Source organism: Theropithecus gelada, chromosome 11 (assembly GCF_003255815.1).
Source record: "Theropithecus gelada isolate Dixy chromosome 11, Tgel_1.0, whole genome shotgun sequence".
NCBI lineage: Eukaryota > Metazoa > Chordata > Mammalia > Primates > Cercopithecidae > Theropithecus > Theropithecus gelada.
In genome coordinates, this window is record NC_037679.1 from 15,839,836 (window position 1) to 15,867,665 (window position 27,830).

Consider the following 27,830-nt stretch of genomic DNA (forward strand, 5'->3'; position numbering starts at 1 on the left):
CATCTCTACTAAAAATACAAAAATTTCTACAGGCACCTATAATCCCAGCTACTCCAGAGGCTGAGGCAGGAGAATTGCTTGATCCAAGGAGGTGGAGGTTACAGTGAGCTGAGATCGTGCCACTACACTCCAGCCTGGGTGACAGAGCGAGACTCTGTCTCAAAAAAAAAAAAAAAAAAAAAAAAAAAAATTAGAGGATATGGGCTGAGGAGCATATAAGACTCTCTGTCTGCTCAGGGCAACTCTTTTCTTTCTTTCTGCTTTTCATTTTGGCAATAACAAATCTGATTCTGCAGCTGATCAAAGATGACACTGGTGAGAACCCTGTGAGGGAGTGCAGCAGCCTGGACGCTTACCACGAGAGGGAGGTGTTGTGAAAGCAGTGCAGAGGATGGGGTGGGCAGCAGTTGGGGCAGGAGAAAGCTGACTGCTGCCTGGTGTGCAAAGAAGTCCTTCCAAGTCTCCAGGACTGGACTCTTCCTGAGCAAGTCCGGTGTGTAGGTGTGTAGGGGTGGTGTGTGTGTGTGTGTGTGTGTGTGTGTGTGTGTAGGGGATACGGTCTGTTTGGAGACACGTTTTGATTATGATTTTTTATCATCTTAAAAGATCCTTCAACTTTGATTCCTGAAAGAAATTTTGTCACGATTGCTTGCTCTGCTTTTTTGATCTTTACTCCCATGAAGTTTGGGAGAGTACTGGTTACAAGTTGGGAGTGATTTCATACTTAAAAATAGGGACCCTGGGTATGCTCTGAAAATGGGATTCTTGGTGGTGGGGGAAACAAGCTCTTTCATGGTTAATGCTGATAGCTGTTGGGTAAGTTCGTGAAACTTTGGGTAAGCGGAAAGGAGCCTTCTGTGATTGGGCCAAGATCCCAGAACTCTGAGAGGTTGAGGAGCGAGGATCCCTTAAACTCAAGAGTTTGAGACCAGTATGGTCAACATGGTGAAACCCCGTCTCTACAAAAAATACAAAAACTCAGCTAGGTGTGGTGGTGCACACCTGTGGTCCTAGCCACTTGGGAGGCTAGGACCTCGGTATAGTGTAGTGGTTAGATGCAAGGCTTCTGCAGGTGAACACTCTGGATTTGATCGTGTCTCTACTATTCACTCTGTTTCACCTTGGAAAAGTCACTTAATTTTTGCCTTAATCTGTGCTTCAGTTTCCTCATGTGAAAAATGGGCATAATAATTGCATATACCCTCTATTGTGTGTATATATATATTATATATACATACACACACACACACACACACACACACACGGTTTCAAACAGTGCCTGGCAAGGAAAGTTCTCTGTAACTGTTCACTATTATTATTATGTGTCAAGCTGGAGAGTTCTGACTTTATCCTGTGGGTGACAGGGAGTCACAGACAGAATCCAACGAGAGCATAGCATGATCTGAAAGCAATCTCCTTCTTCACCGAAGGTCAGGTTAGAATTTAAGAATCAGATAAAGTCATAAGAAAAAAGAAGGGAGGATCACCTGAGCCCAGGAGGTTGAGGCTACAGTGAGCTGTGATTGCACCACTGCACTCCAGCCTATGCGACAGACAGACCCTGCCTCAAAAAAAAAAAAAAAAAAAAAATCAAAAAGAAAAGAAAAAACAATTATTGACTTGAAGAATACTTAGTCTGTATGCCCAAGGTGGGAAGAAAAGAATGTCATGGTGGATCAGTTCAGGGAGCCATGTGCTGTTTACAGACTTGCTCTTAGGATCAGTGACTAAACTGATTGGAGTTTATAGACAAACCCAGGTCTGAAGATTTTAACCAAAGAAGGGAAAGAGGTCCTTTGCTTGAGACAGAAGAAGGTTAAGGTGCACGAGCTAGCCCAGAATAGTGATAAAGAGCTGATAGAAATGATTAAAGATGTTGCAATATGTGGAATTATGCATACTATAGAAAAGTGGTGGTGTAATGCACCAGATAACGCACATTCCCATGGCACAGTTTCCTTCTGCGAAAGCTCAGGGGAAGAGACAGGTTTTCATTTTGGCAATAACAAATCTGATTCTGCAGCTGATCAAGGACGATACTGGTGAGAACCCTGTGAGGGAGTGGAGCAGCCTGGACTCTTACCATGAGAGGTAAGGTCTAGTGGTAAGAGAGAGAGAAAGGAGAAAGGTCCTTTCTCCTTTCAGGGAGAAAGGTCTCAGATGGCAATAATAAGACAACAATGACCCAAAATAATACTAATATCTAACAATTTTGTATTGCTTTACATGCATTAACTCATTTAACCCTCTCAGTAAATCACTGAGATTTCTTTTTCCCATTTTGAAGATGAGCACACAGAACGGAACAAGTAAATGTCAAAGCCTGATTTTGAACCCAGGCCATCTGGCCTCAGAGTCTATGCTCATGATTCTATTTTTAATTTTTTTCTTTTGAGACAGAGTCTCACTCTGTCTTCCAGACTAGAGTACAGTGGCGTGATCTCAGCTCATTGCAGGTTCAAGCTATTCTCCTGCCTCAGCCTCCTGAGTAGCTGGGAATACAGGTGCCCACCACCACACCTGGCTAATTTTTGTATTTTTAGTAGAGTTGGGGTTTCGCTGTGTTGGCCAGGCTGGTCTTGAACTCCTGGCCTCAAGTAATCTGCCTGCCTCAGCCTCCCAAAGTTCTGGGATTAAAAGCATGAGCCACTGTGCCTGGCCTCATGATTCTATTTAAGAAAAATTTTTTTAGGCCAGGTGCGGTAACTCACGTCTGTAATCCCAGCACTTTGGGGGGCAGAGGCAGGTGGATCACGAGGTCAGGAGTTCGAGACCAGCCTGGACAATACGGTGAAACCTTGTCTCTACTAAAAAAATATAAAAATTAGCCAGGCATGTTAGTGCATGGCTGTAGTCCTAGCTACTTAGGAGGCTGAGGCAGGAGGATCGCTGGAACCCGGGAGGTGGAGGTTGCAGTGAGCCGAGATCATGCCACTGTACTCCAGCGACAGAGCGAGATTCCATCTCAAAACAAACAACAACAATAAAACCCCAATAATCCTTTTTTTCTTTTTTTTTTTTTTTGAGACGGAGTCTCGCTCTGCCGCCCAGGCTGGAGTGCAGTGGCCGGATCTCAGCTCACTGCAAGCTCCGCCTCCCGGGTTCACGCCATTCTCCTGCCTCAGCCTCCCGAGTAGTTGGGACTACAGGCGCCCGCCACCATGCCCGGCTAGTTTTTTGTATTTTTTAGTAGAGACGGGGTTTCACTGTGTTAGCCAGGATGGCCTTTTTTTTCTTATTATCTATCTATTGATTTTTCCAAACAGGGTCTTGCTCTGTTGCCCAGGGTAGAGTGCAGTAGTGCAATCATGGCTCACTGCAACCTCAACCTCCCAGGCTCAAGTGATTCCCCTTCCTGTCAGCCTCCAGAGTAGCTGGGTCTACAGGCAGTCTCCACCATGCCTGCCTAATTTTTGTATTTTTTGTAGAGATGGGATTTCACCATGTTGCTCAGGCTGGTCTCGAACTCCTCAAGGAATTCGCCTACCTCAGCCTTCCAAAGCATTGGGATTGCAAGTGTGAGCCACTGTGCCCAGCCTCATGATTCTGTACTATCCACAAAATCAGGGTTGGGGCGGGGAAGCTCATGCAGAGAGGTTACTTGGAAAGAAAGAAAAGGAAAGGTAGTCAGGGAATCATCCAGAGTAGTCTTGTTGATATCTCTGTTTATTAGTGCTCTGTACTTCCTCATTCCAGGTCTTTGCTCTCATTATTCCCTTTGCCTGAAATACCCTTGTTCCCAGTCTCTGCATGTCAAATACCATCTGTCCTCTAAGGCTCAGCAAACCATACTTCCTTCATTTCAAAGCTCTTTGGTTTCGATGGAACATAGGCAGTGTGAGAAAGAGGAGGGGGAGAAAAGGTCAAGATCCAGTCATGGAGGGCCTTGTACAACTAAGGTTTTAGATTTAGATTTTCAGTAGGTTGAATGCTATTGAGGGAGTGACATCGGCAGAGCTGCACTTTAGGGAAATTAACCAGACAGCCCTATGTGGATGAGAGGGGAAGTGAGAGTGACACTGTGGGGTTAGTGAGAAAGCTTCTGTGATAGGCCAATCAAGAGGCATTGAGGAGTCCTTGCATTTAGGGTGTAGAAGGGAGAGGAGGAGCTGGGAGGGGAGAAGGGAAAGGGACACTGTGACTGCTGTAGGAGAACGGGAGTAGAGCATCTCAGAAGTGAAGGGAGAAGCGTGTTCTTCATATTGCGTAGTCAGAAGGATTAAACCATGGTTTCTGACTGTGAGAGACAGGAGCTGAGGGGCAAATGTAGGCCACAGCCTGACCATGAAAAGTCAGCTAGTTTTTGTATTTTTAGTAGAGATGGGGCTTAGTTATGTTGCCCAGGCTGGTCTCGAAAGGGAAAGGCAGTGTAGTGTAGTGTTCAGATGCAAGGCTTCTGCAGGTGAACACTCTGGATTTGATCGTGTCTCTACTATTCACTCTGTTTCACCTTGGAAAAGTCACTTAATTTTTGCCTTAATCTGTGCTTCAGTTTCCTCATGTGAAAAATGGGCATAATAATTGCATATACCCTCTATTGTGTGTATATATATTATATATACATACACACACACACACACAGACACACACACGGTTTCAAACAGTGCCTGGCAAGGAAAGTTCTCTAAAACTGTTCACTATTATTATTATGTGTCAAGCTGAAGAGTTCTGACTTTATCCTGTGGGTGACAGGGAGTCACAGACAGAATCCAACGAGAGCACAGCACGATCTGAAAGCAATCTCCTTCTTCACCGAAGGTCAGGTTAGAATTTAAGAATCAGATAAAATCATAAGAAAAAAGAAGGTGCTAAATATTGCAGTGAGGTCTGAGGAGAAGAGAGAGAGGAAGCCTTGGGAATTATCTGCTAATAAGTCCTTGGTGAGCTGTGAGAGAGTTTCCAGAGAGTGATGGGAATGGAAGGTGAAGTGCAAGGAGCTCATGGGTGGCAAGAAAATAGAGGGCCTGTGCTTGCCCTTTGAATGTTTCGGCCATATGCGGAAAAGAGAATGGTTATTAAACGGGTGGCAGGTTAGGATGGTCTTAGGGAGGAAGAAAGGTAGAAGAAAGAGGATAGAGGACAATATAGAGACATTTAGAGCAGAGGTACCCTCACTGGGCCCTGGAACCCCTGAGATGACAGGCAAAATGTTGTGGGTATGAATTAGAGTGTCCAGGTTGAGCTGATCTGGATTTTGGCAGGGAGGCAATGTGTATGCTCATCTGTGGAAGGAGAGCTAGGTAAACATGAGGTTGGGAAATTTTGAAGGTTAGTAAAGATTTGGAGCAGGTGTTGTTGGGAAATAATAAGGGAAAGGTCAAATGGAGGCAAACAAGGTTTGCCTTGTATGGGGGGGGGGGCCCAGTTGAAATAGGATAACATTGATTTGTTGTATAAAAGTTTGCTTTCTGGTCTTTCTCTAGCACCACTTGGCAGCTGGCAGCTAGAGAACATGGATGGTAAAGGCTTTGGGGTGATAGTGAAGCACCCCTAAAGTGGCCAGCTATGAGACCTATGCTGAATAAGAAGGCAAATGAAACTGTGAGAGGATTGCAGTAATAGACAGAGGCTGAGGAAAAGGAAGGCAGAGCGGGAAGAAAGAGGTAGAGGGGAGGAGGGGAGGGGAAGAGCCCCAAAGATAGGATGGGGCTGTGCAGAGAGGGCAATTTCAGCTTTTCAAGGTTTTTTTTTTTTTTTTTTTTTGGCAGTGTCTCACTCTGTCACTTAGGCTGGAGTGCAGTGGCGTGATCTTGGCTCACTGCAACCTCCACCTCCCAGGTTTAAGTGATCCTTATGCCTCCGCCTCCCAGTTAGCTGGGACTACAGGCACTGCCCCCACACCTAGCTAATTTTTGTATTTTTAGTAGAGACGGGGCTTGGTCATGTTGCGCAGGCTGGTCTCGAACTCCCGACCTCAGGTGATCCGCCTGTCTCAGCCTCCCAAAGTGCTGGGATTACAGGCGTGAGCCACCGTGCCTGGCCTAGCTTTTCAAGATCTTTGTGGGAGAGTAGCTTCAAGCAATGATGAAGCCCAAGATGGGGATCAGACATGAAATAAACAGTGGAAGTTCTTAACCTATGCATGTGTTAATCACATGCATGAAGGTGTTTTCTAGGCTCAACCTCAAAACTCATTAAAGAAAATTAACCAGATAGCATGGTGTATGAGAAAGGAAGAGACTGACAATATGATGTAAGAAAGCTGAATTCTCATTTACCATAGCAGGAAGTTAATTGAGAATGTAAAAAATTGGTAAATCAAGAAATAGCAGCTTAAGTACTGTGTATAAATAATTTGAGTCAAAGGCAAAAACGTAAAGTAATTGCACAGCTTTTGCAGATGAATGGTTTGTAAAAGCAAGCAGGCCACTTTGGGCATTTGGATATTTGAAATATTCGAGGCACATTCAGGTTTGGCCCAGGGTTTGGGATTCTGCCAGGCGTATCTCTTCTGCAGGTCTTCCTGCTGTTAAGCATGCGATGGCTGAATAGTAATGCCCGGGGGAGGCTGTGAGGGCCAAGCTTCTCCCTAACGGGGGAAATACGTTTTCATCTTTGACTGGCAACAGAAAATTACCTTTTAGTCAATACACAGTCAGGATGAAGCTCTCTCTGTTACTGTAGTGCACCAGGGAATGCCCGTTGGGCAGAACAGAGGCAGCTGGCTAGAGAATACAGAGGTCTCAGATTGGAGAGAAGCAAAGGGCTTCAGAGAAGGAAGGAGAGAGATGGGGGAAGAGGGGAAAAGGAGAGAAAGAGAAGATGGTGGGGGAGGGAGGAGCAATAGATGCCTCTCTCCACTGTTTTCTCCCCCTCACTGTCTCCTTCCATTTTACTTGCCTACACCCTAAGTTGCCCTCTCGCTACTGCCTTCTCTCCTATCCTTCCCAGATCAGGCTTTTGAAAGAGTCTCCACTCGGCTCCACTTCCTGCCCTCTAATTCATGCAGCAGCCCACTGAAGATTGGCTTCTGTGCCCTGCACTCTCTGAGTCTCCCCATTAAGAGCACCAGTGCCCTCCTATTACTCAGCAGACCTGCTGGTTGCATTGCTGATCCTCATTAAGCCCCCCTTCCCTTGGCTTCCATCAGCTTTCTTTTTCCTACTTCTCTGGCTCATTCTGCCTGCTTTTTTTCTCTCAATTTTTTCTCAGGATATTTTTATTTAGAAAAACTTAATTTATCTAACATTTATTAAGTATCTGCTATGTGCCATTCACTGGGCCAAGTGCAGACTAATATGTAACCTGGGCTCTCAAGGGCCTTATAGTCTAAAAATGGGGAAAAGCAGTACAATGAAGTGCAGCAGGCATCATGATAAACCCAGGCCACAATGGGGACACTAAGGAGGGTATAGTCAATTCTGTTGGACCATGGGGCAGGTTAAATGAAGGCAGGAAAAATCTCTTGCCTGGACCATTCTTGTCCCCTCTGTATGTAATCTCTCAGTGCTCACCTATGAAACAGTGTGGCAGCCATGGAGGTGCATTGCTCAGATCACTCAAGAGAATCTGCTGTGAGGAGCGAGGTTGACTTCCAGCCTCCAGTTGTTGCACTCTCCCATCTGCTGTGGTATTTATACTGAGGCACGCTCCTCTTGGGCACTGGTCAGCCAGTGACCAGCAGGATGGCAGTACTGGAGCTGGACCAGTTCAGCCCAATGTGGGACTTCTCCAGTGGCAGTCTTTGCTCAGGCTCATGGGCCTGGCTGAGACTTTCCTGGGGCTCTACTACAGTCTAAAGCTCTTCCTACCTTCTCCTCCTTCTGTTCCCCTCTCCTTCCAGAGGTGTCAGATCTGCATTACCACCTATTCCTGTGCTTTACCCCTTTGTTCTCTGAGGGTGTTTCCCCCATAATCTCTTGCATGTCCAATTTTGTCTTGGCATCTGAACTGACATGGAGGAACAATGATGGGACCTGTCTTGTAGGGTTCCTGTGAGAATTCAAAAAGTTAATATATGTGACATCTTAGAACAGAGCTGGATACACAGCAGGTGCTCAGCAAGGGTTAGCTATTTTTTTTTTTTTTGAGATGGGCATGAGATGGGCAGAGTCTCGCTCTGTCGCCCAGGCTGGAGTGCATGATCTCGGCTCAGTGCAACCTCCATCTCCTGGGTTCAAGCAATTCTCTTGCTTCAGCCTCCTGAGTAGCTGGGATTACAGACACCCACCATCATGCCTGACTAAGTTGTATTTTTGTAGAGATAGGGTTTCGCCATGTTGACCAGGCTGGTCTTAAACTCCTGACCTCAGATGATCTGCCTGCCTCAGCCTCCCAACATGCTGGGATTACAGGCATGAGCCACTGTGCCTGGCCTAGCTGTTATTTTTTAAATTATCCTTTTGATATGGTTTGGCTTTGTGTCCCTACCCAAATCATATCTTGAATTGTAATTCCCAGGTGTTTAGGGAGGAACCTGGTGGGAAGTGATTGGATCGTGGGGGTAGTTTCCCCCATGTTATTCTCATGATATGAGAGAGTTTTCATGAGAGCTGATGGTTTTATAAGTGTTTGGTAGTTCCTCTCTTGCTTGCTTTTGCTTTCCTGCCATCATGTGAAGGATGTGTTTGCTTCCCTTCCACCATGATTGTAATTTTTCTGAGACCTCCCCAGCCATGTGGAACTGTGAATCAATTAAACCTCTTTTCTTTATAAATTACCCAGTGTCGGATAGTATCTTTATAGCTGTGTGAAAACGGACTAATACACCTGTAGATCTCAACTTATAGTTTATTCTCTCTAGGAAGCTTCTCAGACCTCTCTAGACTGCCTTAGAAGACTCTCCTGAGTGTTCCAGCAGCCTCCTGTTTTTACTTCTGTTATAATGCATTGTTGTCAGTCTTCACAATGAGACTGTGCATTCAATGAAGAATGGACTATGTATCGTTCACTCTTGTATATCAGTGCCTAACACTGTGTCTGACTCAAGTAGTTGTTGAATTAATGTTTGCTGAATGAAAATGATGATTAGGCTGAGACTTAAAAGATAAGCATTATGGCCGGGCGCGGTGGCTCACGCCTGTAATCCCAGCACTTTGGGAGGCCAAGGTGGGTGGATCACCTGAGGTCAGGAGTTCGAGACTAGCTGGCCAACACGGTAAAACAGTCTCTCCCTACTAAAAATACAAAATTAGCCCAATATGGTGGCATGAGCCTGTAATCCCAGCTACTTGGGAGGCTGAGGCAAGGAGAATCACTTGAACCCGGGAGATGAAGGTTGCAGTGAGCTGAGATTGCGCCATTGCACTCCAGCCTAGGCAAAAAGAGTGAAACTCTGCTTCAAAAAAAAAAAAAAGAAAGTGTTATTTGCCAAGTAGATGAGGGCTACTTCTTTCCAGTAGAAAGAAGTGTGTGCAGAGGCATAAAAAACCTGTGCTTTGCAGGGCACTGAAAGTTGTTTGTTATGGCTAAAGATTAGGATGCAAGAGAGAAGCCTAAGTAGCCAGAGTGCTGGGGACATTCATGTCAAACTAAGGAGTTTGAATTGCATAGACTCACCTCATGCAGGCGTTGTGGTATAGGCCTTATGATGCTAGTGGGCCCATACCCATCTTTGACCTCTATCTGTGTTGTTATGAATTATGTTAGTTCAGCCAACATGTATAGATTACCAAAAAATGGTGGACTTTGCTCCAGAATTTCATATAGAAACATAGGCATCTGTGAACACTCATTTCAACAATGCTTCTGATTGGTCTAGGTTTACAAATTGCTTTGGCTGCAGTAACACACCCAAACTATTGGATCTCCTAGTGGATCTCACTGCCTTCACCACACCTGTTTCATCTATCCTCCACTGCCACTGTGAGACAGATCTTCCTAAAACTTAATCTGGCCACCAGACTCTAGTAGCATACTCCGTTTAATGTCTTCTAGTAGCATACTCTGTCCACAGGATAACATCCAGATTCTGTAGTGTGGCTTCCAAGGTCCTTCATGATTTGGCCCTTCACTACCTCATCTCCAGTCTCTTCCCCTGTATGTTCTGCTCTGCATTCATGGAGAATTGTTTATAGGTCTCAAGAAGTTCTGTGCTGCTCACAACTCCCTTCATGTACACATTGTTACTGCCTGGAATGTCATCATCTTTATCCACTTTTTGAACTTACCCATCCTATTTGGTAGGAAGTAGTACCAAAATCATTGCTTCTGTGCTAGGCTATTGGTCATCTTCCTTTGTAGACTGTGTGTATACTTCTGTTATGGCACCTTTCACACCGCATTGGATTTGTTTGGTTACCTCACTGACTTCCCTCTCTAGACTGTGGCTCCTTGAGGGTAGGACCGAGTATTAGTCAATAAAGAGTCCCTATCACCTACTGCAATACCTGGCACATGGCGAATATTGAATAGATATATTGGTTAAAGAAAAGGAAGGAATAAAATGTTTTCTTTCTATTGAAAGAGAAGGAAGCACCCTCACCATGTGGCTCTACCTGGTGGCCTTTGTGGGCCTGTACTACCTTCTGCGCTGGTACCGGGAGAGGCAGGTGGTGAGCCACCTCCAAGACAAGTATGTCTTTATCACGGGCTGTGACTCGGGCTTTGGGAACCTGCTGGCCAGACAGCTGGATGCACGAGGCCTGAGAGTGCTGGCTGCGTGTCTGACGGAGAAGGGGGCCGAGGAGCTGAGGGGCCAGACATCTGATAGGCTGGAGACGGTGACCCTTGATGTTACCAAGATGGAGAGCATCGCTGCAGCTACTCAGTGGGTGAAGGAGCATGTTGGGGACAGAGGTATGAAATATTTTCTCCTTTCATTTATTTAGGCATGAAGATACTAAGGTTATATATACAGTTGTTCCTTGGTGTCTACTGGGGATTGGTTCAAGGACTGCTTGTGGATACTAAAATCCGAGGATGCTCAAATCCCTTATATAAAATAGTGCAGTATTTGGTTATAACCTATGCACATCCTTTAAGTTATAGATAATTTAAATCATACCTGGGTTACATAAAATGCTAAATACTTTGTAAATGATATGTAAATAGTAGTTATACTGTATTATTTAGGGCAGCCGTCCCCAGTCTTTTTGGCACCAGGAACCAGTTTTGTGGAAGACAATTTTTCCATGGACAGGGAGTGGGGATGGTTTTGGGATGATTCAAGTGCGTTGCATTTATTGTGCACTTCATTATATTATTACATTGTAACATGTAATGAAATAATTATACAACTCACCATGATGTAGAATCAGTGGAAGCTCTGAGCTTGTTTTCCTGTATCTAGACTGTGCCATCTGGGGGTGATAAGAGACACTGACAGATCATCAGGCATTAGATTCTCATCAGGAGTGCACAGGCTAGATCCCTGTCAGGTGCAGTTCACAATAGGGTTAGTGCTCCTGTGAGAATCTGCTGCTGCCACTGATCTGACAGGAGGCGGAGCTCAGGCAGTAATGCCCATGATGGGGTGTGACTGTAAATACAGATGAAGCTTTGCTTGCTTGCCTGCCGCTCACCTCCTGCTGTGTGGGCTGGTACCAGTCTGTGGCCCAGGCACTGGAGACCCCTGGTTTAGGGAATAATGACAAGGAAAAAAGTCTATATATGTTCAGTACAGAGGCAAATTAAAAATTGTTTTTTCTATCCATAGTTGATTGAATCCATGGATATGAAGGGCTGTGTGTATCAAAAGCTGGGCTTAGAAGGCCGGCCTTCATTTGAAGGACTGTTGAGGTCTTTTGTGGCGTTTCATTTCCTTAACAATGTTTATTTTGAAAAACAAGCTCAATAGATTTGAAGCTATTATCTCATATTGCAAGTAGAGTATTTATAAACATAATTCTTTATATTTGAGGAATTGGGGTACAGTGGCATATCATAGCTCACTGAAGCCTTGATCTCCTGGGCTCAAGCGATCTTCCTGCCTCACCCTCTCAATTAGCTGGGATTAGAGGCGGTTGCCACCATGCCTGGCTAATTTTTAAATTTTTTTTATTTTTAGTAAAAACACGGTCTTGGTATATTGCCCAGGCTAAGATGTTCTTAAGAATCTGATTACCTTCCCTTGGCTGCTACTTAAAATATTAAACTATAGGCATTTCTTGAAGTCAACCTTTGGTCTTCTTCAAAAAATGTTTTAAAATTTCATTTCATTTAAAAATCAACACACTATTTCTTAGAGAAATTTTAGGTTTATAGAAAATTGAACAGAAAGTACATAGCTCCTATATACCCCCTCAACAATTTTCCCCTTTTTTTTTTGAGACAGAGTTTTACTCTGTTGCCAAGACTGGAGTGCAGTGGCGAAATCTTGGCTCACTGCAACCTCTGCCTCCCAGGTTCAAGCAATTCTCATGACTCAGCCTCCCGAGTAGCTGGGACTACAGGCACGCACCACCACGCCTGGCTAGTTTTTGTATTTTTAGTAAAGACGGGGTTTCATCATGTTAGCCAGGCTGGTCTTGAACTCCCAACCTCAGGCGATCCTCTTGCCTTAGCCTCCCAAAGTGCTGGGATTACAGGCGTGAGCCACTGTGCCCACCCAGTTTTCCCTATTATTAACATCTTTCACTGGTGTGGTATATTTGTTACAACTGAGCCAATGTTGATATGTTATCGTTAACTGAAGTCCATAGTTTTCATTAGGGTTCACTTTGTATTATATAGTTCTATGGGTTTGAACAAATGTGTAATTACAAGTAGCCACCATTATTGTATCATACAGAAAAGTTTCAGTTCCCTAAAAGTCCCCCATACTTTACATATTCATTGCTCCCCACATCCTGGCAACCACTGCTGTTTTTACTGTCTCCATAGTTTTTCCATTTCCAGATGTCATATAGTTGGAATCATATTTTTTTTTGAGACAGAATTTCACTCTTGCAATGGCATGATCTCGGCTCACTGCAACTTTCACCTCCCGGCTTCAAGCGAGTCTCCTGCCTCAGCCTCCCAAGTAGCTGGGACTACGGGCACGCGCCACCACGCTGAGCTAATTTTTGTATTTTTAGTAGAGATGGGGTTTCACCATGTTGGACAGGCTTGTCTTGAACTCCTGACCTCAGGTGATCTGTCCACCTCGGCCTCCCAAAGTGTTAGGGTTACAGGCATGAGCCATCGTGCCTGGCTGGAATAATACTATATGTAGTCTTTTAGACCGGCTTCTTTCTTTCTTTCTTTTTTTTTTTTTTTTTTTTTGAGACAGAGTCTCGCTCTGTCGCCTGGGCTGGAGTGCAGTGGCCGGATCTCAGCTCACTGCAAGCTCCGCCTCCCGGGTTTACACCATTCTCCTGCCTCAGCCTCCCGAGTAGCTGGGACTACAGGCGCCCACCACCTCGCCCGGCTAGTTTTTTGTATTTTTTAGTAGAGATGGGGTTTCACCGTGTTAGCCAGGATGGTCTCGATCTCCTGACCTTGTGATCCGCCCGTCTCGGCCTCCCCAAGTGCTGGGATTACAGGCTTGAGCCACCGCGCCCGGCCTTAGACTGGCTTCTTTCACTTAGCAGTATGCATTTAAGATTCCTTCATGTCTTGCCGGTTTTTTTTTTTTTTTTTTTTTGAGACAGGATCTCCCTCTGTTGCCTAGGCCTGAGTGCAGTGGCCTGATCATGGCTCACTGCAGCCTCACTCTCCTGGGTTCAAGCGATCCTCCCACCTCAGCCTCTCAAGTAGCTGGAGTACAGGTACACACCACCATGCCCAGCTAATTAAAAAAAATTTTTTTTAGAGACGTTGTCTCACTGTGTCACCCAGGCTAGTCTTGAACTCCTGGGCTCAACTGATCCTCCTACCTTGGCCTCACAGTGTTGGGATTACAGGCATGAGCCACCATACCTGTTCTCCATGTCTTTTCATGGTTTCATAGCTCATTTCTGTTTTTTTGTTTGTTTTGTTTTGTTGAGATGGAAGTCTTACTCTGTTGCCCAGGTTGAAGTGCAGTGGTGCAATCATAGCTCACTGTAGCACTGAACTTCTGGGCTCAAGTGATCCTCTTGCCTCAGCCTCCCAAAGTGCTGGAATTATAGGTATGAGCCACTACACCAAGCCTGACAGCTCATTTCTTTTTCTCGCTGCATAATATTCCATTGTATGTATGTACCACCATTTATCATTCACCTATTGAAGGATATCTTGGTTGTTTTCAGTTTTTGGCAATATTAATACATTCTCTTTTTAAGTTCTATTTTGTCTAGAAATTATTCAACTCCTCTTTGATTCCCTTCTTCTCCTTCTCCCTTGGTTTTTTGATTCAGTAGATTCTGGTAATTGGATCTCCTAAATAACTCCTCACTCTAGGAGTTGCAAAGTAGCAATGAAATTGCTTCTTTTGGCTGGGCGTAGTGGCTACACATCTGTAGTTCCAGCTACTTGAGAGGCTGAGGTGGGACCATTGCTTGAGCAGGAGTTTGAGGCTAAGTGGGCTATGATAGCACTTGTGAATAGCCACTGCACTCCAGCCTAGACAGCACAGTGAGACCCCATCTCTAAAAAGTAAAATCTTGCTTTGCTTGGGTTGCAGGATGTTATTTACTTATTTGTTTATTTATTTATTTTTGAGATGGAGTCTCACTCTGTCGCCCAGGCTGGAGTGCGGTGGCGGGATCTCGGCTCACTGCAAGCTCTGCCTCCCCAGTTCACACCATTCTCCCACCTCAGCCTCCCGAGTAGCTGGGACTACAGGTGCCCAACACCACGCCCGGCTAATTTTGTTTTTGTATTTTTAGTAGAGATGGGGTTTCACCGTGTTAGCCAGGATGGTCTCAATCTCCTGACCTCATGATCCGCCCGCCTCGGCCTCCCAAAGTGCTGGGATTCCAGGTGTGAGACACTGTGCCTGGCCTATTTCTTTATTTTTTGAGATAGAGTCCTGCTCTGTCACCCAGGCTGAAGTGCAGTGGCATGGTCGGCTCACTTCAGCCTTGACCTCCCAGGCTCAAGTGATCCTTCTACCTCTTAGCCTCCAGAGTAGCTGGGACTACAGGCGTGCACCACCATGCCTGGCGAATTTTTGTATTTTTTGTAGACATGAGGTTTCTCCATGTTGGTCTGAAACGCCTGGGCTCAGGCCATCCACTCGCCTTGGACTTCCAAAGTGTAAATTTTTTTTTGTTTTTTGGAGACGGAGTTTTGCTCTTGTTGCCCAGGCTGGCATGCAACGGTGTGATCTCTGCTCATTGCAACCTCTGCCTCCCAGGTTCAAGTGATTCTCCTGCCTCAGCCTCCCAAGTAGCTGGGATTACAGGCACCCACCACCATACCCTGCTAATTTTGTAGTTTTAGTAGAGACGGGGTTTCTCCATGTTGGTCAGACTGGTCTCAAACTCCTGACCTCAGGTGATCCGCCTGTCTCGGCCTCCCAAAGTGCTGGGATTACAGGTATGAGGCACTGCACCCAGCCCAAAGTGTAAATTTTTTAAAAAACAATTTACTTTAAACTTGAAAATTTACTGATTTGGCTAAAAAAATTTTGAAAATCTAAAATGTACTTTAAAATATTACTTCTTTCCAGCACTTTGGGAGGCCGAGGTGGGAGGATTGCTTGAGCCCAGGAGTTCGAGACCAGCCTGGGCAACACAGTGAGATACCGTCTCAATTAAAAATATAATAAAATATTACTTCTTGTCTGAGGATGTTCTTAACTCCCCAAGGCAGAGTCAGAAGTTATGGGTAATTATAGCCTCTTTACTGTGCATACCCATTTATTTCTATTGTATTATTATTGTTTTCCCATCTGTTAGACTGTGAGCTCCTTGAAGATATGGGCTTCTCTTACTCATTTTTATATTTCCAACTTCTGGCATATTGCCTGGTACATGTTAAGGGCTCAACAAATGCTGAATGAATCTTCTATACTCATACTTTTGTCTATTACCCTTTTTATCTGTGCCCTTGGTTTCTTACTCCTCACACTTGAATTTCCAACTACCTGCCGCATTTCTCCATCTGGAAATTCTACTAGTGCCTGAAACTCACAAATTCTAAAGGAGTCTTTATTTTCCTCTCAGCTCTTCACCAATTCTTTTTTTTTTTTTTTTTTTTTTGAGATAGAATCTTGCTTTGTTGCCCAGGCTGGAGTGCAGTGGCGCGATCTTGGCTCACTGCAGCCTCTGCTTCCCAGTTCTCAGCGATTCTCCTGCCTCAGCCTCCTAGGTAGCTGGGATTACAGGCACACACCACCGTGCCCGTCTAATTTTTGTATTTTTAGTAGAGACTGGGCCAGGCTGGTCTCGAACTCTTGACCTCAGGTGATCCGACTGCCTCGGCCTTCCAAAGTTCTGGGATTAGAGGCGTGAGCCACTGCGCTCAGCCTCTCTTTACCAATTCTACTTTTCTTTCTAGTCCTTCTCTCAGTTTATAATTTACTATCCATTCGGTTACAAAGACTTTTTACCTTGGAGTCTTTTTTAATCCTTATACTTTCAACCTTTCTGTATCTCTGTATTTTATGTGAGCCTCTTATAAGCAGCATATAGCTGATATAAAAACGAATCCAATCTGACAATTTTTATTTTTAAAGTAGAACATTTCTTTCGTCTATACTGCTTTATTATTATTATTATTATTATTATTATTATTATTGGCAAAGTCTCACTCTGTCATCCAGGTTGGAGTGTAGTGCCACGATCGGCTCACTGTAATGTCCAATTCCTGGACTCAAGCCATCCTCCCACCTCAGCCTCCTGAGTAGCTAGGATTGCAGGTGTGCACCACCACACTCAGCTAACTTAAAATAAAATATTTTTGTAGAGTGGGTCTCCCTACATTGCCCAGGCTGGTCTCAAACTCCTGGTCTCAAGTGATCCTAATGCCTCAGCTTCCCAAAGTGTTGGGATTACAGGCGTGAGCCACTGAGCCTGGCCTTAATTATTATGTTTGGATTTATTTCTTTCATCTTATTTTGTGCTTTTTCTTTTTTCCTGTTTCTTTTATCCTCTTTTGAATTGATTGTTTATTCCACTTTTTCCACTACTAAATTGAAAGTACTATAATATTCTCTATTTCTATTTCCCTAGTAGTTCCTATAGAAATTTTAAATGCATATGTGGTTTACCAAATGTAAAATTAACATCTTTACCTTTCTCCTGAGTAATCCAAGGCCCTCAGAACGCTCACATTTCAGTCATCCTTCCTGACATACATGCTATTGCTACTGTGTATTTCAGTTCTGGTTTTTGGCTCTCCAATGTGTAATGTTTGTTTAGATTTATCCTCTTTTTACCTTTTTTTTTTTTTTTTGCTCATTACTCCTTCTTGAATTTTCCATCTAAAATTTCTTTCTTCCTTACTGAATATATGCCTAAGAATTAGAATTTAGAAGGTGCTGGGGCAAAGTCTTTTTTTTTTTTAAAGAAAAATATTTATTAAAATGTCTGATTACCCTCATTCTTGAAAGATATTTTTGCAGATAGGCTAGTCTATGTTTATAATTACTTTCTCTTGGCACATTGGACACCATTCCAGTCTTCTGTCTCCTGTTGTTCATGTCCTTTTTTTTTTTTGAGAGGGAGTCTCGCTCTGTCGCCCAGGCTGGAGTGCAGTGGCGCGATTGGCTCACTGCAAGGTCCGCCTCCCGGGTTCAGGCCATTCTCCTGCCTCAGTCTCCACCCGGGACTACAGGCGCCTGCCACCATGCCCGGCTAATATTGTGTGTGTGTGTGTGTGTGTGTGTGTATTTTTAGTAGAGACGGGGTTTCACCGTGTTAGCCAGGATGGTTTCCATCTCCTGACCTCGTGATCCACCCGCCTCGGCCTCCCAAAGTGCTGGAATTACAGGCGTGAGCCCCTGCTCCCAGCCTGTTGTTCATGCCTTGATAAGTCGGTTGTTAGCCTAATCGTTTTTCCTTTGAAAATAATCTGTCCTTTCTTTCTGGCTATTTAAGGATATTCTCTTTCTCTGATTTTATTATTATTATTATTGATCTTTATTTTGGTGTGTTTAGGTATGGATTTCTCTGTTTATACTGCTTGGGATTTATTTTTTGGGGGGTGTAAAAAGTAAAGTAGAGGTTCCTTCTCAAAGACTTTCCTCCCCATCTAATTAGGAATAAATAGTGACTTTTTAAAAAACCAAAATTTATTCAAAGACCTGTACTAACATTCTTAAATATCTGCTAGCTGTAATAATCAATGTACTTTATGTTCTTAGCTCCCACAATTTAACCTAAATATTTGCCTGACGTGCTTATACTGGTCCAAACGTGCTTATACTGGTCCAAACAAGTATGAGCCACCGCGCCCGGCCTTTGAAGGTGTTTTTACCTTTCTCAACATTCCACAAGTTACTTCCTCCTTCCTTTGCTCTCCTCTGCCTTTGCCTCTTTTAAAAAGTTCTAAGTGAGGCCAGGTGTGGTGGTTTACGCCTGTAATCCCAGCACTTTGGGAGGCGGAGGAGGGCGGATCACGAGGTCAGCAGATCGAGACCATCCTGGCGAACATGGCGAAACCCCGCCTATACTAAAAATACAAAAAAAAATTAGCTGGTCGTGGTGGCGGGCCCCTATGGTCCCAGCTACTCGGGAGGCTGAGGCAGGAGAATGGCACGAACCCGGGGGGCGGAGCTTGCAGTGAGTGGAGATACCGCCACTGCACTCCTGCTGGGCAAGACTCCGTCTCAAAAAAAAAAAAAAAAAAGAAGTTCTAAGTTGCTAGCCAATTAAGACAAATACAAAATGTGAGGTCCCGTTGCAGCCAATAAAAACCAGACACAACAATAAAACAGACAAGTCGGGTTATAAATGGCCCTGTCTCCTATGTTCCGTATACTCTCATGGCGAAACTGCTGGCGAGTATACCCTTTCTGCAAAAAGTAAAAAAAATGGCCTTACTAAAAAAATTAAATTTATGTTCAAGTGCTATTTCTTTACGACACCAAAAAACAAACACTTTAAATAGGGAGGGCTTCTTTAATCTGTTCATTATCACTTCTGGAAAATTCTTAGCCATCATTACTTCAAATACTGCCTTTATTCCATTTCCCTCCCTTATTTCTGGATCTGATTAGACATATGTTAAATGTTTTTACTTTGGTCTGACTTCCTTTTTCTTTCATGTTTTTCATCTCTTTATATTTGTGCCATAGTCTGTATAATTTTCTTTACTGTCTTCCAGTTTGCTATTTTCTTTCTTCCACTATGTCTATCTCCTATTAAACCAAATTTTAAAATTTAAAAATGTCTACCAAATTTTAAAATTTCAATAGTTGTATCTTTTATTTCTGGAAGTTTTATTTGGTTCTTTCTCAAATCTGCTTGATCAATTTTATAGTATTTTTATTAATATTTTCAATGCTTTTATTTAACAATTATATTTAGCAGGCTGGCTGCAGTGGCTCACGCCTGTAATCCCAGCATTTTGGGAGGCTGAGGCAGGTGGATCACGAGGTCAAGAGATCGAGACCATCCTGGCTAACATGGTGAAATCCCATCTCTACTAAAAATACAAATATTAGCTGGGTGTGGTGGCACGTGCCTGTAGTCCCAGCTACTTGGGAGGCTGAGGGCAGGAGAATCTCTTGAACCTGGGAGGCAGAGGTTGCGGTGAGCTGAGATCGTGCCACTGCACTCCAACCTGGCGACAGGGTGAGACTCTATCTTAAAAATAAATTATATTTAGCAAACTTGTATGTTATATAATTTGGGCTGCAAACTCTCCTGGGGTGGTTAGTGGTTATGATTCCTCAAGAGTGATTCTTTCCCCACCAAAGTTCAAAATAGAGTATTTTTTGCCTGAAATGAAACTTCTGATACGACTTTTAATTGTTTTAGGACTCTGGGGACTGGTGAACAATGCAGGCGTTATTAAACCAGTGACCTTATGTGAGTGGCTGAACATGGAGGACTCTATGAATATCCTCAAAGTGAACCTCATTGGTGTGATCCAGGTGACCTTGAGCGTGCTTCCCTTGGTGAGGAGAGCACGGGGGAGGATTGTCAATGTCTCCAGCATTCTGGGAAGAGTTGCTTTTTTTGCAGGAGTCTACTGTATCTCCAAGTATGGAGTGGAAGCCTTTTCAGATATTCTGAGGTAACTCTCTTAAGTTAAAACAAAAACAACTATTGAGCACTGAAATATGTCCCAGGCATTGTACTAGTTGCTTTCACCTATCTTATTTCATCACTCCTCAAATCTTGATACACAGATATTACTACTAGTTTATTTTATATAGACAACAACCTCAAATTTACATATCTTTCCCAAAGTTCACCTACCATAGCCAGAATTTGGCAGAACTGTGTTTTGACCCAGGTCTTTATCTTCTACCATTATGTCACAGTTTAATTCTCAATATTTATTTTTTAGTTTTGAGACAGGGTCTCACTCTGTTGCCCAAGCTGGAGTGCAGTTGTGTGATCATCATGGTTCATTGCAGCCTCAACCTCCCGCACTAAGACGATCCTCCCACCTCAGCTTCCCTGGTAGCTGGGACTGTGGGTGCACACCACCATGCCCAGCTAATTTTTTGTAGTTTGCAGGGATGGAGTCTCATTATGTTGCCCAGGCTAATCTCAAATGCCTGGGCTAAAGTGATCTTCCTGCCTCAGCCTCCGAACATGTCGGGATTACAGGCATGAGACACTGTGCCCGACCTGGCTTTTATTCATGCATTCTTTCAGTTCCATGTCCTTCCACCAGCTGCTTCATTCTTTTTATAGAACCTCCCCACCCCAGTATATATGTGTGTGTATCATATATATGTGTGTATGTGTATTTATTTATTTTCTGAGACAGAGTCTCACTCTGTCGCCCAGGCTGGAGTGCAGTGATGCAATCTTGGCTCACTGCAACCTCTGACTCCTGGGTTCAAGTGATTCTTGTGCCTCAGCCTCCCAAGTAGCTGGGACCACAGGTACGTGCCACTACACCTGGCTAATTGTTTTAATTTTAGCAGAGATGGGGTTTCACCATGCTGGCTAGGATGGTCTCGAACTCCTGACCTCATGTGATCCACCCACCTTGGCCTCCCAAAGTGCTGAGATTACAGGTGTGAGCCACTGTGCCTGGCCTATTTATTTATTTTTAAGAGACAGAATTTCACTATATTGCATGGGCTGGAGTGCAGTGGCTATTCACAGGCATGATCATAGCTTACTACAACCTTGAACTCCTGGGCTCAAGCTGTCCTGCTGCCTTAGCCTGCTGAGTAGTTAGGACTACAGTCCTGTACCACTGCACTCAGCCTATTTTCCTTACAGTTCTTGAGAGAGAATCCTATTGGCTGAGTTCGTTTTTTGTGTGTGCCAGGCAACACCACATTGTGTGACATTTTTGTGCATGGTTATGGGTAAGACACTGCTGGAAGTACTTTCCATCCATTAAATCATTTAACTTTCAGAGCAACCCAATGAAGAAGGCATTATTTTTATTCTTATTATCCATCTGAGGAAACTGAGGCACAGAGGTTTAGTAATTTGCCCGTGGTCATATTGGTATCACAGGCAGAGCTACTGTTCAGCCTTGCAAGGGACTCTCCTCCTATCAAGTCCCCTTCCTGGTCCAATCAGCTGTGGACAAGAGGCTGTAGTAACATGGTCCAAAATATTGCTGTGCACACTCCTCTTTAGCAGGGGCTGACTTTTGGGCAGTTTCACTTGGAAATGCGCTGTGAATATTAAAGGCAACATGTATTGACTTTCTATGACCACTGTGATAAATTATCATAGGTAATTTATGGTATATGGTGTTTTAAAGCAACACTTTTTTTTTGTAATCAGTTTGTAATTGGTATCACTGGGTCAAAACTGAGGTGTTGACAGGGCCACATTCGTTCTGAAATTCTTTGGCTGTGGCTACATCACTCCAGTCTCTGCCTCAGTGATCACATCGCCTTTTCCTCTTTTGTCAGTCATCAAATCCACTTCTGCTTCTCTTATGAGGATCTTTGTGATTGCATTTAGGGCCAACGCAGATAATCTAGGATAACCCCCTATCTCAACAGCCTGAACTTAATCACACCTGCAAAGTCTTTGTCACATAAGGTAACATTTACAGGGATTAGGACCTGATCTCTTTGGGGGCCCTTATTTAGCCTACCACATACCATGACTGGTGTGTAAGTGTTGCAATGTGAGTGTTACATGCCTAGGGAGGAAACAGAGAAATAGCCAAGAAAGTACATGAGTTGTTACCATGTGGTAGGCACCTCACTTGGCTTCCTGCCTTTCTAACGTTCTGTGTACTGCCACAGGGCTGCTGTGTGATTTACCACCACCTACGACTGGTCTCTCAGACTCCTTGACTCATTCCCAGACTAAGAGCAAAGCTATATCCTTCCAACATTCCAATGACTATGTAATTCCTTTAGAAAATTCAAGTTCACCCTAGTTGTGCTCAGGATAAACAAGCAAAGGAAATTTTGTTCTATATTTGCATTGGAGTGTTAAAGGGGAATGGAGACAAGGGGTGGTAGAAATCAGAGTGAGAAAACTCCAAGGAGAAGTGAAATTTAGAGGAGAGTCACCTCTGGCTGCAAAGCCCTTTCCTCTTCTCCGTTGCATATGGGCACCTGGAGACTCTTTTTGAAGCTCTAACATGGAAGGTTTTAGGTTTTGGTTTGGTAAGTGAGGCTTTTCCCTTAGAACAGTAATTCTTAAACTCTAGCATGCCTCAGAGTCACCTGGAAGGCTTGTTAAAACAGATTATTGAGTCTCACCCCCAGAGCCTAGACTGGGGCCCAATACGTTGCATTTCTAAAATGTTACCAGATGCTGATGATGCCATTGATCCAGGGTCCACACTTTGAGAACCACTGCTTAGAGGTCATAATGCTTTGTGGTCTGCCTCCTTATGGACCATTATTTCAAACGTTTCTCCTTGCTATCAGCTTCAGCTTCGTCTTCTCCAGCAAGGTTGCCTGAACTTGTAGTTTAGGGAACACTCCTCATCACTGTCCCTAGAGCTCCTAGAGTATGCCTCTGCCATGGTGCACAATGCCGTCTTACTTCTCTCGGTGTAGGTGGTACTTAGTGCAGTACTTAGCCTATAATCGGCCCTTGATAAGTATTTTTGGAACTGTTTGTTAAACTAACTTGAATATTCTGGAACTGGCAATTTTAATGCTCACATCTGTTTCATTAGTGATCTTTTAGTCAACACACTGTCATTTTCCACAAGCCCATGCTTTTGCATGTGGAATTCGCATTGCCTGGTTTGTTACTCTTCCCTTTTCTTCACTTGGAAATTTCCTTTTGTCTTTTAAGATAATAGTCCCCAACCTTTTTGGCACCAGGGACCTGTTTCGTGGAAGACAGTTTTTTCACTGCCCTGGGTGGGGGTGGTGGGAAGAAAGAGATGGTTTCAGGATGAAACTGTTCCACTTCAGGATTCTTTTTTTTTTTTTTTTTTTTTGAGACGGAGTCTTGCTCTGCCGCCCAGGCTGGAGTGCAGTGGCCGGATCTCAGCTCACTGCAAGCTCCGCCTCCCGGGTTCACGCCATTCTCCTGCCTCAGCCTCCCGAGTAGCTGGGACTACAGGCGCCCGCCACCTCGCCCGGCTAGTTTTTTGTATTTTTTAGTAGAGAGGGGGTTTCACCATGTTAGCCAGGATGGTCTCGATCCCCTGACCTCGTGATCCGCCCGTCTCGGCCTCCCAAAGTGCTGGGATTACAGGCTTGAGCCACCGCACCCGGCCTCACTTCAGGATTCTTATAGGGAGAGCACAACTTAGATCCCTCGCATGCACAGTTCACAATAGGATTCATGCTCCTATGAGACTCTAATATCTGGCTGATCTGACAGGAGGCTGAGCTCAGGCGGTAATAATGCTGACTTGCCCACTGCTCACCTCCTGCTGTGTGGCCCAGTCCGTAACAGACTGCGGACTTACCGGTCTGCACCCCAGGTTTGGGGATCCCTGCTTTAAGACTCAACTGAAATATTTTTCTCCTCACTGAAGACTTCCCTGACTCCCTCAAAAAATCTATCTGTACCTTCTTCTCTACTTTCATAGCCCCTTGAATGCCTCTCCTTTATCATTCTTTTGAGTTGTGTTGTAATTATTTGCCTACTTATTGGACTCACCCACTGTGAGCTTTCTGAGGTGAGGAACTGAGTCTTAATCTTCTGAGTTTGTGAGACACTTAGCACAGTGCCAGTCATAATAAATGCTAATTTTATTTATTGTCATTGGTATCCTTCATGCCTCTAGAGTCTAGCACACAGTAGGTACTTAATAACTCTTTATTAAATGAGTGATTCTAGAGTTGAATGGTTATGGTAGTTGGTGTAATAATTTCCTAATTGTTGGATCCAGGGATGTTTATATTTAAATTTTTTTCCTCTCCATTTCTTTATTCTTTAAAATATTCAGTAAAGGTATTTTATAATCTTTTTTATTTTGCTTTTCCTTCCTGAAAGCATTGAAATGGTGGTGGTTTTTAATCATAACTTGTGGGGTTTTATTTCAGGCGTGAGCTTCAACATTTTGGGGTGAAAATCAGCATAGTTGAACCTGGCTACTTCAGAACGGGAATGACAAACCTGACACGGTCCTTAGAGGAAATGAAGCAAAGTTGGAAAGAAGCCCCCAAGCATATTAAGGAGACCTATGGACAGCAGTATTTTGATGCCTGTAAGCTTTTTTCTTTTGATAGGGATAATGGGTACCCTGTATTAGTCCATTCTCATGCTACTATGAAGAAATAACCGACACTGGGTAATTTATAAAAAAAAGAGGTTTAATTGACTCACAGTTCTGCATGGCTGGGGAGGCCTCAGGAAACTTACAATCATGGCAGAAGGCACCTCTTCACAGGATGGCAGGAGAGGGAATGAGTGCAAGCAGAGGAAAGCCCCATATAAAACCATCAGATCTTGTGAGAACTCACTATTGTAAGAGCAGCATGAGGGAACCACCCCCATGATTCAGTACCTCCCACCAGGTCCCTCCCACGACATATGGGGATTATGGGACTATAATTCAAGATGAGATTTGGGTAGGGACACAAAGCCAAACCATATCAGTACCCTTGCATGAGAAAGGGAAAAGAGGGTTGGTGGACAATGATTGGCAGATCCTCTCAGAACAAAGTTCCTTAAATAAAACCTTCCCAGAACAGAAGGAAGTCAGGAAGGTCCCAGTGCTCTCATGGTTGGCTTGGTCTGATGACTATCACAGTTGAGGAAGGGGACATATAGGCGGCCTGGGGCCAGGCTCTTCCCTGCCCTGTCCTCTGTGGGCCGGGGCACCTAAGCACTAGGAGGTATTACATACTTAGAGGCATGGAAGCTTGAGAGGGTGTGCCCCTTGTAGCATGGCAGGGCTGGTGTGAGATGTCTGCTCAAGTAAAGTGCAGTCTTCATCATTGTTTACCCTTTTGATAACAAAGGGCTTGTCCACAAACTATGTGTCTTAATGTGACAGGAGAAAGCATGTAGGTGGGAAGAAGTAAGTCAGTGAGGACAAGTCTTTGCAGGGCCTTATGGGCCATTCCCTGAGGCTATACTTCTCATGTTCAGGTGATAGGAGCCTTGTGGGAGTGGGACTGGTCAATTTCCTATACGAATATTATTCTGAAGACCTGGAGGAGGAGGTGGCAGTGAAAAATGGGAATGACTTCTAATAGGTACAGGGTTTCTTTTTGGGATGATGAAAATGTTCTAAATGTAGATTGTGATGATGATTGCACAACTCTGAATATACTAAAAATTATTGATTTGTACACTTTAAATGGCTGAATTTTATGATATATGAATTATATCTCAAGAATGTTAAAAAAAATTCCAGTTGAAAAAGTATATTCCCATATCTGTGTTGTTCTAAACATATTTTAAATTCCTCTAGCAACAGAATTGAGTTGTGTGTGTATGTGTGTGTGTTTTTTTTTTTTTTTTTTTGAGACAGAGTCACACTCTGTCACCCAGGCTGTAATCTTGGCTCACTGCAACCTCTGCCTCCCGGGTTCAAGCAATTCTCCTGTCTCAGTCTCCTGAGTAACTGGGACTACAGGCATGCACCACCAAGCCTGGCTAATTTTTGTATTTTTAGTAGACATGGGGTTTCACCATGTTGACCATGCTGGTCTCAAACTCCTGACCTCAAATGATCCACCCGCCTTGGCCTCCCAAAGTGCTGGGATTACAGGCATGAGCCACTGTGCCCAGCCATCAGAATTGAATTTTGAGGCCAGGCATGGAGTCTCACACCTATAATTCCAGCACTTTGGGAGGCCGATGTGGGCGATGTGGGAGGATTGCTTGAGCCCAGGAATTCAAGACCATCCTGGGCAACATAGTGAGACCTTGTGTCTATAAAAAATAAACAAAATTAGCTGGGCATGGGGATGCACACCTGTAGTCCCAGCTATGTGGGAAGCTGGGGAGGGAGGATCACTTGAGCCTGGGAGGCAGAGGTTGCAGTGAGCTGAGATTGCACCACTGCACTCCAACCTGGGTGTCAGAGCAAGATCCTGTCTCAAAAACCCCCCCCCAAAAAACCAACCAAACAAAAAAAGAAAAAATGATTGAGTTTTAAAATTAAAATTAAATAAAATCCAGACTTTAGTTTTCATTCTAGTGCATTAGCTATTGTTTAAGTGCTCAATAGCTACATGTGGCTAGTGGCTATCATATTGGGACGCACATTCTAGATCATTCTATCTTGTAGAAATTAGATGTGCTTAGACTTCTGTGACTGCATGATCATAAAAATATAAGGAATAAGATTGTTGACCACCATTTCTTTTTTTGTTTATAGTTTACAATATCATCAAGGAAGGGCTGTTGGGTTGTAGCACAAACCTGAACCTGGTCACTGACTGCATGGAACATGCTCTGACATCAGTGTATCCACGAACTCGATATTCAGCTGGCTGGGATGCTAAATTTTTCTTCATCCCTGTATCTTATTTACCTACATCACTTGCAGACTACATTTTGACTAGATCTTGGCCCAAACCAGCCCAGGCAGTCTAAAGAAAACTGGGTTGGTGCTTCTTGGAATGAAGACAAAAATCTGAAATTAATTGTTAGTGTCTCAGTAATCCTGATTTAGAACCCAGGCTTTTTGTAAGAATGCATTTTCTTGCCTAAATTCGTTTATCTGTCATCATCAGAGTACTAACATGTTTATATTTCAGATATCCAAAGCTTACCACTTTAGGTGATGAATCTTTACTATTTCACCCCTTTTTTGATGAGACTATTTTTCCAGAGTGAATCATTTGTTCTTGCCTTATTAAACACAGTAGATGGAAAACAATTTAACCTATTTTGAAGTCATTTCTTTACGAATATGAATAATTGTTCTATGCTTTAATAATCTATTGTGAAGAAACTACTAAGAAATATGTTAATGTGTTCGTCCTTACTTGAAATGGGTCTGTATTGTGGTACTTTTAATAAATATTTGATTTTTCTTTCTCTTCCCTTTTTGTCAGCAGTCTTTTTTCTCCAATACATTTCTTCCTTTTTTAAAAAGAAATTATTGGCCAGGCATGGTGGCTCACGCCTGTAATCCCAGCACTTTGGGAAGCCAAGGAGGACAGATCACAAGGTCAGGAGATCGAGACCATCCTGGCTAACACGACGAAACCCTGTCACTACTAAAAATACAAAAAGTTAGCTGGGCTTGGTGGCGGGTGCCTGTAGTCCCAGCTACTTGGAAGGCTGAGGCAGGAGAATGGCATGAACCTGGGAGGCAGAGCTTGCAGTGAGCCAAGATCGCACCACTGCACTCCAGGCTGGGTGACAGAGCGAGACTCTGTCTCAAAAAAAAAAAAAAAAAAAAAAAAAAAGGTCTTTGTTGGCCAGGCATGCTCTATTGGCCAGTCATGGTGGCTCACGCCTATAATCCCAGCACTTTGGGAGGCCAAGCTGGGTGGATCACCTGTGGTTAGGAGTTTGAGACCAGCCTGACCAACGTGGTGAAACCCCATCTTACTAAAAATACAA

At 43.9% G+C, this 27,830-nt stretch overlaps 1 protein-coding gene across 1 annotated transcript; it reads left to right on the plus strand.

Moving 5' to 3' along the window:
- The first annotated feature begins 276 nt into the window (after positions 1-276).
- On the plus strand, positions 277-27,304 carry LOC112634424 (17-beta-hydroxysteroid dehydrogenase type 6-like). The gene is made up of 6 exons (XM_025401835.1): positions 277-493; positions 10,406-10,737; positions 19,710-19,968; positions 24,347-24,510; positions 25,398-25,504; positions 26,635-27,304. Exons 2-5 carry the CDS (start codon positions 10,425-10,427, stop codon positions 25,499-25,501), a joined length of 840 nt encoding a protein of 279 aa, XP_025257620.1. The 5' UTR covers positions 277-493; positions 10,406-10,424; the 3' UTR covers positions 25,502-25,504; positions 26,635-27,304.
- Positions 27,305-27,830: the final 526 nt, after the last annotated feature.